The 14,247-nt window shown below is 44.9% G+C and overlaps 1 protein-coding gene across 2 annotated transcripts in view; it reads left to right on the top strand.

The window, feature by feature from the left end:
• The window catches only part of ITPR2 (inositol 1,4,5-trisphosphate receptor type 2), a 319,703-nt gene that overhangs the window by 91,022 nt on the left and 214,434 nt on the right, over nucleotides 1-14,247 (top strand). For both annotated transcript variants that reach the window (XM_075898795.1, XM_075898803.1), the window contains exons 11-13: nucleotides 10,287-10,438; nucleotides 12,069-12,168; nucleotides 12,343-12,503. In XM_075898795.1, coding sequence (XP_075754910.1) covers nucleotides 10,287-10,438; nucleotides 12,069-12,168; nucleotides 12,343-12,503 — 413 coding nt within the window. The remainder of the gene's footprint in view (nucleotides 1-10,286; nucleotides 10,439-12,068; nucleotides 12,169-12,342; nucleotides 12,504-14,247) is intronic.

Raw genomic sequence — 14,247 nt, 5'->3', positions numbered from 1 at the left:
GGTTTACAGATTTTGGAATAAGCCGTCTTATTTTGAAATTATTTTGAAATAATGGAATGGCTGTGTAGATGCTCACATTATCTCAAAATAATGGTGCAGTGTAGACACACCCTTTCTTAAGAGAAAATATGTATGTTTGCAAATCACTACTGGAATACTGTTACATCTCTATATTATATTGGGGACTGAGTTCTTCAGGGATTGGTAATGGATCTACAGAGTGTTTTATGTCTAAATTGCTTGGCTAAATCATGTGTCACAACGGCATGTACCAGCTGGTAATTGGTTTTAACCAGTCGATACTGTCTGGTGGTTGCATATGTGACATTAATTGGTTGTCTAAATTCTTCTTAAAGTAGACAGATTTCTACATTGCTCTTTAGCACTGGGCTCTTCAGCAGAGAGATCAAGGACAAAATAAAGTTGGTATTTGTCAAGTTTGGAATATGTCTGTTCTGTGATCTGTACAGCTCTGGGTACAATGTTCCTGTCCAGAAAGAGCCGACAGTGAAACACTTAATCCAGTGCATGAATGACAAAGTCAGTGCAGCTGTTCATAGCAGTAAGTGTTTACTCCCAAAAGCGTTTGCAGGGTTGGACCCTTAGAAAGGGGCTTATAAGCTACTACATGGAGCAACGGGTCTGAGCTACTTTGGCAGCCCTAGAGATTTTTCTTTAGATCATAGTAAAGGCACATGAGAGAGTGTCAATAGTCCTACCCCGGCCAAAGAACCACACACAGACAATGTCTATACTGCAATCCTATACTTTTGGTTGATCATTCCAGATGACTTGGTCTCACAGGACAGGGGCTTAGTGTCTGTTCAATTGTGGTGTAGGTCCTTGGGTTGGTGTCCGGGCTCTAGGAAGCTCCCAGGGTTCAGGCAGCTGTCCAAGCCCAAACAGTTACATCACAGTTAAATAGCTCCTTGGTTGGAGATCCATGAACCCAAGTTAGTTGACGCGGGCCAGCTTTGGGTTTTTAATTGCAGTGTAGACATACCTGCTGCGGCCTACTCTTGCCTGGAATTTAAAGCTGTGACACATCAGTTAGCTAGTTCAAGCTGAACAACAACTTCTAAAACTCTAATCAAGGCAAAGCAAGTTGTATGTTGGCACATGCCAAGGAGGTGGAGTTAAAGCCTATTGAGAATCTTTGTTACCAACCAGCCAAATATTCAAAATAGTAAGTCAGTTCTGTTCTGCTCCTCTGCTCCAAATCATGTGACTGAATTAAACTGCAGACTTCTAAAAATAGATATGGGGATCTTTTTATTTGCCCCCTACTTTTTAAGCCTTTAGGGATGGTTTTTTTTCAAGCTTTCTTTTTCCATAGAAACTTTTAAGAACAATTGTTGAAGGTCTCACGAAATCACATGACTCCAGGAGCTGGCGTGTTTAATATCAAAAGCTGTCAGGATTGATATACTAATCAGACATAAACCTCAACCTATAATCACTCCTAGGATTTTCTTCCAGGACCTCCTCTGTCCTAATTCCCTTCCTTTTATATATAAGTTGGAGCTAGTTGCCCCCATTCTGCTAACCTGATTTAGAAGTAACTTCTTTTAATTTTAGTGCAGGATGCTAACAAGCTACTGTTACTTAAGAGACTAATGTGCAAGATTTTCCATTATGCTATCCAGTTACAGAGGAATAGTATTGTCGATTCTCATGATTTTATTCTGAATCCTGTGATTAGTGTTTTTTCAAAGCCATAACTCCTGCAGTTGAGAAGTTTATTAAAACAAAAGCAACCTTCCTTTTTGTGAAAAGCCTAAAATGTGAACCAAGTATACCCTAAATGCACAAAACCCTAGGGCTACGTCTACACTGCAAGCTTCTTGCTCAAGAACTGTTTTGCGCAAGAGGTCTTGTGCAAAAGGTCTTGCACAAGAGCGCGTCCACACTGCTATGTGCTTTTGCGCAAGAGCATCTTTGGCAGTGTGGATGCTTTCTTGCACAAGAAAGCTCTGATGGCCATTTTAGCCATAGGGGTTTCTTGCGCAAGAAACCCCTATTGCCTGTCCACACTGCCCTCTTGCGCAAGAGGGCTTAATCCTTGTGAGGAGAGGAATAACTCTTGTGCAAAAAGCCCTCTGTTCCGACGTTTTACTGTAAATTTACTTGCGCAAGAACGCACATGCAGTGTAGACGCACCACAAGTTTTTGCACAGAAAAAGCTATTATTGTGCAAAAACCCTGTGGTGTAGACATAGCCTAATAAAAAGAACTCCATTTTTAAAAAAACAAAATCTCATGTTTTTTAAGCAAACATCATTACTTTTTGGGTTTGGGTCATGATTTTTTTAGTGCTTGCTATTGATGAAGTTGGCACGGGGGTGCCTGCTCTGTTGCTTCCCAGGCTGTAGCTTCTTAAATAAAGTTAGACGTCTGTGGTGTGCAGGGTTGTCAGTTTGGAAGCTTGTTCCAATGTGTATAAAAAACACCCAAGAATTAATTCACTCCCCGTTCCATGCAATATTGGGGTTCATTTTCCATTGAATGTTTCCAGTGCTCCGATAGCTAGAGCTCTACACTTGTGACAAATTAACACTTCCTTTGCAAAGTAGACACCTCATTCCCATTGAAATCCAATGGAACTGGGCACATATTTTTCTTAAGACGGGTCGGCAACCATTTCAAATCAAAGAGCCAAACTACATCAAAATTCAGAACAAATAGTCAACAAAGAGCTATATAAGAATACCCATTTGCATGACTGAAAATATATAAGTTAATAGTATTGATAATTGACATAATGATTAATGAGAACACAAATGAAACATTGTACTCCCAGACTTTATTTAATGGGACTTCTGCTGCTGCATCTTTTCACACAGTTCTTCAAAGTTTACATTATAACTGGTCAAATCCAACATCATGCATGCATTCAGTCTGTCTTCTGTCAATCTTAGGGCAGGGTGTAGGGATGTAGGGGTGCAGGAGTCTGAGCTGGGGTATAGGATAGGCTCATGGCAGGGTTTTTGGGTATTTGATGTGCTCGGCACAAGATTGGGATGTGTGGGGGTGCAGGAGTCTGTGTTGGGGTATATGATGGGCTCAGGGCACAGGGTTGGGATGTGTGTGTGTGGGGGAGAGGGTGCAGGAGTGTTATGACAGACTTAGGATATGAGGTACAGAAGTCTGGGTTGGGGTTTCTGAGAGGCTCAGGGAGGGGGCTATGGGGTAGGGTGTGTGCAGGGGGTTCAGGAGTGTTATGATGCTGCTGCAAGATGGGGGCTGAGCCCCAATTTGGGGCTTGTTGGCCAGGCTTAATTTTTAAATAAAGTAAAATGTTATGTCCAACACAAAAGGTTTCAACATTGTCTTTATTTATGGCAGGGGTGGGGAACCTTTTTGGGGTCAGGCTCCTAAGTGAGCCATATATGGCTTGCTAGCTATAGGTTGCCGACCCCTGTCTTAAGATAAAATTTTCTAAGGGTATGTCTACACTACCCTCCTAATTCAAAATAGGAGGGTAATGTAGGCATACCGCAATTGCAAATGAAGCCCGGGATTTGAATTTCCCGGGCTTCATTTGCATAAAGCCGGCCGGCGCCATTTTTAAATGCCGGCAGTTCGAACCCCGTGCCGCGCGGCTACACGCGGCACGGAGTAGCTAGTTCGGATTAGGCTTCCTAATCCGAACTAGCTGTACTCCTCGGGAAGCTGTACTCCTCGGGAAGCCTAATCCGAACTAGCTACTCCGTGCCGCGTGTAGCCGCGCGGCACGGGGTTCGAACTGCCGGCATTTAAAAATGGCGCCGGCCGGCTTTATGCAAATGAAGCCCGGGAAATTCAAATCCCGGGCTTCATTTGCAATTGCGGTATGCCTACATTACCCTCCTATTTTGAATTAGAAGGGTAGTGTAGACATACCCTAAGACACTTAGGCGTTTTAAGTCCCATTTTTCAAAAAGTGAACCTGGCACTTAGGAGTGTAAGTATTACAGTAGGATTTAGTCTCTTAAGGGCTGAATTCACTTTTGAAATGGGATTTGGGTCATTTTCTAAAAATTTACCTGTAGTCTCTTTTGAATATCCTGCTAAATTTGCTTAGTGAAAGAGGGGTTTACAAACCCTGTTTTAGTTTTTGGTAATATTTGGCCGTACAATAAATAGGTCAATGTTTGTTACATATTTTCCCCTCCAAATCCCAAGAGACTGTTTAACATGAAGGCCTACCTGTAATTTAAAAGCCTTTGTTAAATGCTGCCTTCTCTAGCGTTTGAAGATTAGAAGATTATAATGTCTAGTCCATCAAAAACTCAATGCTGTATGTTAATAGCTCCCATTTCAATTCACAATTGGTGTATTGTGCTGCAAAAAAGTCTGTTATTTCCAATCCCACAAATGTGCAGCATCCACAGGGACACCATAAACATTGGGGAAAATGTCAGGAACAGCTGGGAACCTGGCATTCATTAATTACTTCCCCTTAAAAGGCTGCTGCCTTTGGAAGGGTAGCCTCCCTCTCTCACAAATGAACCTTTGAGATACCAAATACTTAGGGTTAGTGCTAACTGGCATTTACTGTTGTTGTGACTTCTTGGAGGTGATAAATATTTATTTACATTTTGCTTGAATAAACAGGGCATTGCTGCTATGGGACCAGAAGGCCAGATGCTCAGCTTGTGTAGTTTGGCTCTACATCAGTTGAGGATCCGACCCACAGAGTGTTTTCTTTCATACATAATTCCCAGGTGGACTTTTTAAAAAAATACTGCGGCACTAAAGGCTTTTTCTTTTTGGCTTCCAGCAACCAAGCTTGTTTAAAAAATACTCTTAATTAAAATTTCATTATGTGCAATGCAAGTTGTCTGGCTTAAACAAGTGGAGCAGTATTTTCAAAGGCTCAGCTAGGAATTAATTTGGTAATAAATAATCCAAAAAGCACAATTTAAAAATGAGTGTCTTCAGCTTTAAAATGGTAGTGTCTGTGTGCGTCTGTAAAGCCAGCAGTCAGACCACTTGAGAGGTTTTGCACTCGCCGTGAGAGAGAGAGAGAGAAAGAGAAACACACATGGATGCCAGCACTTTATTATTATTCTGCTGTTGCACACAGGTCTGAATCAGCTCTGAAAACGCATACATTGTTTCTTACAGAATGTCTCTGGCTCCTAACAACCGAATTGCAACGTGATGTCTCTGCTGAAAATGGGATGACTCACAAATGAGTCAATAGCGAAGGTGTTATAGGAGGCTAACTGCTGTGCTGTGTGCCCGGGTTCAGTAAAATGCAGGCGCAAGGGTGGCCATTAATTTACTCTACTCGTTTTTCATATGGAATTTTTTAACTCTTCTAACCTAAAGAGTTCTGGTCACATGACTGCCGTATGAAAATGCTAGTTTTAGAAGAACCTGCTAAACCGGGTTAACACATTGAGATCCTTTGTTGTGCTGGATTTAACAGCCATTTTCAGAAATCTGGCTGTTAAATTGAATTTCTACTGAAGTCTGTAGGGTATTCATCCAGGAATAGGGCATCATCCCTGTCTGCCTCTATGCCACAGGAGGTGGCTTTACCAATCGGAATTGGAGAGTGGGTTTGCATTTTGAAAGAAATGATCTTCTAGGTCTGTCCCATTTTTTACACTGTTCTGTGCAGTTAAAATGAATGGCTCACCATAAGTAAAGCCACATGCAGGTTTTCTGAATTTCTGGTATAATAGGCTCTGGAGATAGGATGTAATTGAACAGTGGGAACTCTCAAGACCCGGGGTGGCTCATAGTTACTAGCAAACTATGCTAGTGGCTGTGATGTAGAGTAGTCTAGTGAGCACTTGGAAATATCTAGGCATTGGGAAGGATGAGTCTGATTTTTTGCCTGATTTATATTATCTCTGGCTAGGAAATTCCTTCCTATATAGTATGATGTGTCGTGCCAATGATGGTAGTCCATTAGCTATGAAATGTTCTGCATTATCTAGGGTATTTGATTTATGTGTGATTTGCTGACATGTACATGTCATCTAGGTTTTGTGCTGCTGCTTTTTTTCAGATTGCATGCATGACAGTGTTGTCCATTGGTTAGGAGCACAAACTCCTTGCCATCCATGACCTCCTCATCTTTCACTCCTCCCGTCGCTCTGTACTCAGTGAAACTTGGATCCCCTCAGATGCTGCCTCGGAAGCTGCTCTCTTGTCTCACACCTCACACCACACTTTTAAAAAACAAACAAGCAAACTAAAAACACCCTAGCAAGGTGTTGAGCTTTTCTTACTCCCCATTTGATGCTTACGTTCCCTCAATTTTCCAATCACTGTCTGCTTTTGAATGGCACGCTACATGGATTTCCTCTCTCTTACCCATCTGTCTGGCTAACTCGGATCACTCCTGCTAGTGACTCTTTAAATATCCTTTATCATGGGCATCCAGTATGCTAGGCGGGGAAGTGACAGCCTTCCCAAACAGCTGGCCAGGCCCCTGCTGTAGGCATTCTGGGGGCAGCATGTTGCTACTCCCAGTGCCCACCCCCCCCCCCATGCTCCAGGGCTGGGGAAGCTGGGGCTGACGCTCTCCTCCCTCCCCATACTCTGGGGCCGGGAAGGCTGGGGACATGCGCATCCAACGCCCACATTCCTTATGCTCTGGGATGGGGAGTCTGGGGCATGCGCATCCACCTGCCTTCCTCCTCTTCGCATGGTGGTGGAGGGTGGTTGGCACACTGCCCCACTTCCCCGTGGGGGAGAGTGGGTCAGGGAGGCAGCTTGTCTCCTGTTGGGGTCAGAGCCTCAGCAGAAGGGGTAGGGCTGGGGACGTGCCTCCAACCACCCCTGTTTATATTCTTACTTATCCAGGCTGCCACTGTTTCTTTCTCAGGTCCACGCCCTTTTCTCCAGAGCCTGCTGCAGATTCTAGCCATTTTATATCTTCGGTATTGTCTTCTGTTTCTCCCTACACATTTCACCACCACCTCACCTCCAATCCTTTTAAAACAGGGATGGTAAGATCACCTTCCAGGCCTGTCCCTCTGATCACATCCCTACCCTCTCTGCATCCCATCTTCCTCTCCCTCTTTTCATTGCATTTAGATTGAGCTTTGTATCCTGACTTTGAAGGCCCTTCACAATTCTGCCCCTCCCTACCTGTTCACTTGTCTTTCATTGCAGCGATGACCACTTCATCTACTTATTTGCCAATTTCTCACTCGTACAAACCAGATAAAATGCCTTCTTCCGGGCTGCTCCTTGTGCATGAAATGCCATATCTGCACTGATTGATAACCCCCTGACAACACAGCAGGTACTGGGTGCCTCTGAGCAATGTGTAGTTACCGGAAGATTTCTGCTTGTTCCCATGGCCTCTTTTCCTTGTTTAAAGTAATGGGGTGAGGTGTGAGTTCTCAGGCTTGAGAGAAGAAGTGAATATTTAGCAAGCATTTGAAAATTTTCTTCTGCACTGGGCTATGAAGGGGAGCTAATTTTATCTGAACTAGTTAAATTATTCGCTAATTGTGATGGCTAATCAACAGGCTACGTCAGTAATCAAAGCACTGCCTGGATTATCTCCCATAGCATAGGTTTTTATCAAATAATGGATGCAAAACAAGTGTATCCTTTTTATGTTGCTTAGCACATTCCTTGCTTAGTGACACGCTATAAATCATCTTAATCACATTTCGGATCCACACTGTCTAATTTTTTTTGGCATTCTTGGCTCTGTTCTTTCTCACCATATATTGTGTGCACAATGTGCCAGGAATTGTTAATTTGAAGTGGATTGAATATCTTCGATAATATATGAAACGTAAAGGCTTGAAACTGCATCCTTAACTGGAATAGTAATCTTTACACACTCTAGAAGCCCCATTGACTTCTATGAGGCTAGAGGTGTTAACTGTAGATTTCCCCTTTCAGAAAGAATTTGCAGGCCCAGGCCCTGGGAACTTAGCATTTGGGGCCACATTTACAAAGGTGCAGATAGGCACGTAGTGGGGTATAGGTGCCTAAGTTCCATCACTTAAAAAACCTGGGCATGTATAGTCTTGAAGTACAGGCAGTCCCTGGGTTACGCGGATCCGACTTATGTCGGATCCGTACTTACGAAAGGGGCTTTTCTTGCCCTGAAGGATGCGGGCGGCGGGACCGCCCAGACGCGCTGTGGTCCCGCCGCCCGCGTCCTCCAGGGCGAGAAAAGCTGCTCCGCGTCTCCCTAGTCTGCTGGGGGGGACCCCCCCCAGTAGACCAACGAGACGCGGAGCAAAGCCGCGGAGGACCCGGGCCGCGGGACCACGGCGCATCTGGCCGGTCCCGCCGCCTGGGTCCTCCGTGGCTTTGCTCCGCGTCTCCCTGGTCTGCTGGGGGGGCCCCCAGCAGACCAGGGAGACGCGGAGGACCCAGGCAGCGGGACCGCAGCGTGTCTCGGTCCCGCTGCCTGCGTCTCCCTGGCCTGCTGGGGGGAGGGACGCAGTTAGTGCGTCCCCCCCCAGCAGACCAGGCTTTTCTCGGGACGCCTGTGGTAGAGCAGCTGGGGCGCTGCCAGTTGGTCCCGCAGCGCCGCTCTCGGCACTACTGGACCAACCCGGCAGCACCCCAGCTGCTCTGCCCCAGGCGTCCTGATTCAGCCACTGCTGGTCAGTTTCAGCAGCGGCTGAATCAGGATGCCTGGGACAGAGCAGCTGGGGTGCTGCTGGGTTGGTCCAGTAGCGCCGAGGAGCGGCACTACTGGAGCAACCCAGCAGCACCCCAGCTGCTCTGCCCCAGGTGTCCCCAAGTCAGCCGCTGCTGAAACTGACCAGGGGCTGACTACAGGAAGCCGAGGCAGAGTTGCTCTGCCCTGGGCTTCCTGGAATCAGCCGCTGATCAGTTTCAGCAGCAGCTGACTTGGGGATGCCTGGGGTTCTTAAGTTGAATCTGTATGTAAGTCGGAACTGGCGTCCAGATTCAGCCGCTGTTGAAACTGATCAGCGGCTGATTCCAGGAAGCCCGGGGCAGAGCAACTCTGCCTCGGCTTCCTGTAGTCAGCCGCTGGTCAGTTTCAGCAGTGGCTGAATCTGGACGCCAGTTCCGACTTACATACAGATTCAACTTAAGAGCAAACCTACAGTCCCTATCTTGTACATAACCCAGGGTAATGATTGAAATCTGCTGCAAAGGCAATTCAGGGAAGCTGTTAACTATAAGTGTAGTTAAAAGCTCTGGAATTGATTACCAAGGGAGTCTGTCTTAAAATCTCCATTGCTGGGGATTGTACAGTGATGTTTACCTTGTGTTGCCCATTACTTCTGTTTGCGTCCCCTTCCCTTGGGGCTGGGACTGGGGTTATGGGATAGAAGAGACACAGGCAGGGGTATGGGGATTGAGGCAGCTGGACCCTGCCCATTGATTCTAGGGCCTGTTTCTGTAAGGCTGTGTCTACGCTGCAGAGAAAAGTTGGAAAAAATATGCAAATTGCAAACCACAATTTGCGTATTTTTTTTCTGAAAAAGGCTTTTCCGAAATTTGGCCCGGCTATACTAGGCCAAATTTTGGAAAAAACCTCCTCTTTCAAAACATCCTTTATTCCTCTCGCTGAGAGGAATACAGGAATGCTGAAAGAACACGTCTGCTTTTTTGGAAACTGTTCTGAAAAAGCAGACATGTTCCCTGGATGCAGCAGAACTTTTCTGGGAAACCTCCAGTATTCCAGAAAAGCTCTTCAGTCTAGACATAGCCTTAGCTATGGGCATCAATAGGATTTGAGAACACTCAGCATCAGGCAGGCTGGAGGCCCTAACATGTTGTCTGTTTACACTGAGCATTTGAATAGGGTCCAGCTGTCTGGCTGTGCCACTACCACTTCTTGCAGTGTCAGGTTGTGAACGGAGCAGCTGCCTTGGCCACTCTTAACAGGTGTAGTGCTATGATTATGACTGCTAATGGGAAAAGAGAACACTCTAAACACCAATTGAACTAATCTTTCTTTCTATACATTTCTTTTCCCCCATCCTTCCTTTGCTTTTATCTTTGCCCCCTGCAAACCAGTGCAGTGTAATTACATTGGGTAGGAGGCAAGGGTCTGCAACTACAGTAGGCTTCTGAAGTGCTGGTGTCATGTAATAGTGTACCTGGTATTGTCGTCTCTCAGTAGTGTGTGACCTGCTTCTGTTATAATGACTGTCTGAGACCCTGTGTCTATGGGGCAGATTGCATCCTCTGTGTTACTTGCTCCGAAGCTGGCCCTGACACACCCTCACTGGGATGTAAAAGCAAAATCCGGATGCATCACTTGTCCACAAGATAATTGGAGAATTTATAATAGGGCCCAGTGCAAGCAAATAACCCTTGTGCCTAATCAACAGAGAGACGGTGACCTTCCTGCTTCAAAGAAGAAACGCCAGGCAGGGGAGAAGATTATGTATACTTTGGTCTCTGTACCACATGGAAATGACATCGCATCTCTCTTTGAACTAGATGCCACCACTCTTCAGAGAGCTGATTGCCTGGTTCCAAGGTAAAAAAATAAAAATAAATAAATGCCGCATTGACAAGGTTTTCTCTCTAGCATTATGCTGGCGAGTAAAGTAGAAAAATCAAACATATTCTACTGTTATTCTCCAGTTGAAATCGAGGCGCATTTATAGATGAACAAGAGATGTATAAAACATGATCCTGCTGCTGTGATGGGATAAAATAATTATAAGAATAAAACAAGTGACTCTTAGAAGGGAGATTGTGAAGGTACGGGAACAGTGGGGTAAATTTGCACATGTGTAATGGAGAATAGGATTAGACCCGATATTTGAAAAAAAATGTACTGTTACTAAATCTGAGGAGTCCTTTGGCTGTGAATTTTGCCTTCTTTTTCATGCATGTATTGCCAATGCAGATCACTTTCTTGGGAGTGTCTTTGTTGTTCAAATACCTTGGATAAATAGTTTAAGATCTTACCTCAGGAATGAATTACCAGTATTTGAGATCTGAGCAATGTCACTTAATTGCATTGGGTCAGATAAGTTACAAGGTGAGTGTTTTTTTCAGTTCTGTGATTGAATGAACATGAAGTCATTTGGGGGCAAATTCTCCTGTGTCAGTTTAAAGCGTGGCTTGTGATGATATTTGTGTATGCAGCTTTGAAATTTGTTTTATGTGCTCATTTTCCCTAGCACAATTCACTTGCATGAATATTTACAGACTGTGAACACAAAAAGGAAGACTGCAAACTTGGCCAAAGTAAATTAATATAAAAAAGTAGAATGAATAATCACTGACAATTTTTTGCATTAATTGCTCATCTCTAGTTCCTAACACTACCGCAAACAGAAAGAATTAAAAAATAATCTAACTTATGCTGTTTGTGCACTTGAGTCTCAGCTTATGACTGATATTGTAAGTCATTGCTCATGTGAGCAATCTTACTGAAGTCTAGCTTACTTATGTGAGCAAGTGTTTGCAGGATCCAGCTATTAGATTAGACTGTTAATGTGTTGCTGTTTATTTGAACAGTCATTTCTGCAGAAGACTGTTCACATAAAAAACAAAACATGTTTTTTCATACTTTGAAATTTATGGAATTATTAGAAGACTTACCCAGCATTGTTCAGGTCCTCTCAGGGCAGTGGGCTCAAGCTGTGGGGAGTGTAGGAGTCAGGACAAAGTGTGGGGGGCTCAGCGTAGGAAGCTGAGGGTGTGAGGGGCACAGAAGTCAAGGTTGGGGGTGAGGAGGTAACCAAGGAAGGGGGTGCAGGAGTCAGACGGGGTGGGAGGTGTGAGGGGCTAAGGGAATGGGGTAGAGGTGACCAGAGGCTGCTCCGTGGGGTGGCAGTGGCTTCATGGCCTTCCTGCCAGCTTCTCCCTGGGGTCATGCAACCTGTTTGCTGCTCCCAAGGGCGGTGGTGCTTGCTGCTCCTCAGTGGTCATTCTGGAGTACAACTGTCCCTGCTATCACAGCCTTTTCTTTCCATTTGATGAGAACTAATCACATTCCATGCACATCTCTTTGTCCTGGCACAACCAAACCCTGACCTTGCTGAAAGTTTGTGTCCGCTCCTTCACATTCTCTCTCAATGTTCTGCACAAAAATGAAGTGTGTAGCTTCTGTCACTTTTTCTCCAGACATCTCATTTTCCTGTGCTTGTCTTTAGGAACTCTTATGTCCGGTTGAGGCACCTATGCACTAATACTTGGGTGACCAGCACTAGTATTCCTATCGATACTGAGGAAGAGAGGCCAGTGATGTTGAAGGTAAATATTGATACAAATCAACTAGCTTTCCAAAATCATCCCTATCATCGGCTGTGAATGATTTAATTTCTTGGATGATTAAGATCAGTCATAATAAAGAGGAAGTCTGAGGATTGCTCACCAAAATTAAGTGAAATTAAAAAGAACTGTTTAACAAAGAATTTACTGTTTCAGATTGGGACTTGCCAAACAAAAGAAGACAAGGAAGCTTTTGCCATCGTGTCAGTTCCCCTATCTGAGGTCAGAGACTTGGATTTTGCCAATGATGCCAACAAAGTTTTAGCATCCACTGTTAAAAAGCTGGAGAATGGAACAATAACACAAAATGAAAGGAGGTCAGTAAATGGTGGGTCCCCCGCCCCTAATCACTACCCTATAAAAAATATGAATATGTTGGTACCCAAATACCACACAAATGGACGCACTGGTAAAATCTAGCTAGCTCGGTCAGAAGGCAAGTGAGGAAGACGGTTAGGGTACTAGCCAGGGATCTGAGACTGGTTGTGCCACAGGCTCCTTCTGTGACCGAAACAAGTCCCTGGGTCTCTCCTGTGGCCCAGATCTCTGTTGGTGTAATGGGGACAGCAGCATAACCCTATCTCACAGGAGGCTTGTGAGGATGGATGCATTAATGAGCATGAAGTGCTCAGATACCATGATAATGGGCTTTAAGATGATCTAAGATAGACGAAGAAGAAGGAGGGGGTGAAAGGAACTTAATGTTAATTTTTGTGATCAAATTTAAGCTTGTGTCAACTATTGAATGAAGAGGTTTTTGTGAAGAATAAATAGAACAGAAGGTTCAAGATTAGGTAGTTAGATTTATCCTAACAAAGTAAGGCATAATGGCCTAGGCATGGGTACTTAAAAAGCTGATAGGCACTTCTTCTCTGGCTCTGTTCCCTGATGCACAAAGTAACCAGGGTGTGACGTAACACTATTAGCCTTGTGGCCACGAGACTTCGCCATCATCATCGAGTAGTGGGGCTACTGATGGGATATAATGCTGGAAATATTTCATAGTGGTTTGATAGTGGGCATTATTTGTGTGTGTGTGATTTCTTGTGAAAGAGTAGCAGTCCTCATTCTTCCCTTCCCGTCCTTGACCTATAGAGGTAGGGATCCTGCCAACACCAAACTAGTTGCTCAGCCTTACATCCACATCCTTCACTTTGTGCTGCTTGGGGAGCACGCATGTACTGTCAGCGTTATTCTACTGACGCCAGGTTCCAAACAGATTGATGTATTCCTTGAGGTCTGCATATGGGCTGAGATTTTCAAGGTGGGCTAGGAGGTTTAGCCTATGGTTCATCTTGAGAGTGATGGAAGTTCTGTGCTTAAATCTTCTAAGCTCTCTCTCTCTTTCTCTCTTTTTTAAATCCCAGCTGAAGATTCACATGTCCTTAGACCTACAGTTTAGAAACCTGGGCCTAGGGTATATGTATTAGGCCAAATTCATCTGACAGTTTGGGGGAAGTGGGTTTAATTGCAGGCACAACCTACTCCTTGTTGAAAACTTATATTTTTCTTTTCTCTCCTTTCCTTGTGAGCTGGTCACAAACACCAAGTTTCAGTTACTGAGCCCTCATAGGATTTTGTTGGCTTTTTGCAGAGGTGCTCCTGGGGAGCCTGTAGCCCTTTTCAGAGCTATTTAGTAAAGTTGGGCCTATTCAATTAGAAATGGGAAGTTCCATCTATATAGGTTTTGCTATATGGATGTATAACTTAGAATTTCTGTCTGTCTCCTCCAGGATGGAGATGCCATTTTCCAGTACAGGTTGTACTTCCCTTAGCCAGGGCTTCCTGGTCTGGCAGCCTCTGTGATCCGGCATGGACCATGGATGTTCCTGGACCACAGAGCCCAGGAAAAGAGAGGTCTGGTGGTGGGGCAGGATCGCATTGGGGGGCACCGGCAACCCAGTATATGTGTGTAAGGGTGAAATGGGCGGCACAGCAGGGAATTTTGGCCCCAGCAATGGCCATGGTGCTCCAGCCCCAACAGTGGTCAGGGAGCTCCGGCCCCAGCTCTCCACCCCGCTTTGGCTGCGCAGCTCCAGCACTTGCTGCAGAGCCAGGCGG

The sequence above is a fragment of the Pelodiscus sinensis genome, chromosome 1 (genome assembly GCF_049634645.1).
Source record: "Pelodiscus sinensis isolate JC-2024 chromosome 1, ASM4963464v1, whole genome shotgun sequence".
NCBI lineage: Eukaryota > Metazoa > Chordata > Testudines > Trionychidae > Pelodiscus > Pelodiscus sinensis.
Note: the sequence above shows the minus strand (reverse complement) of the source record. Positions and strands in the feature narration are given on the sequence as shown.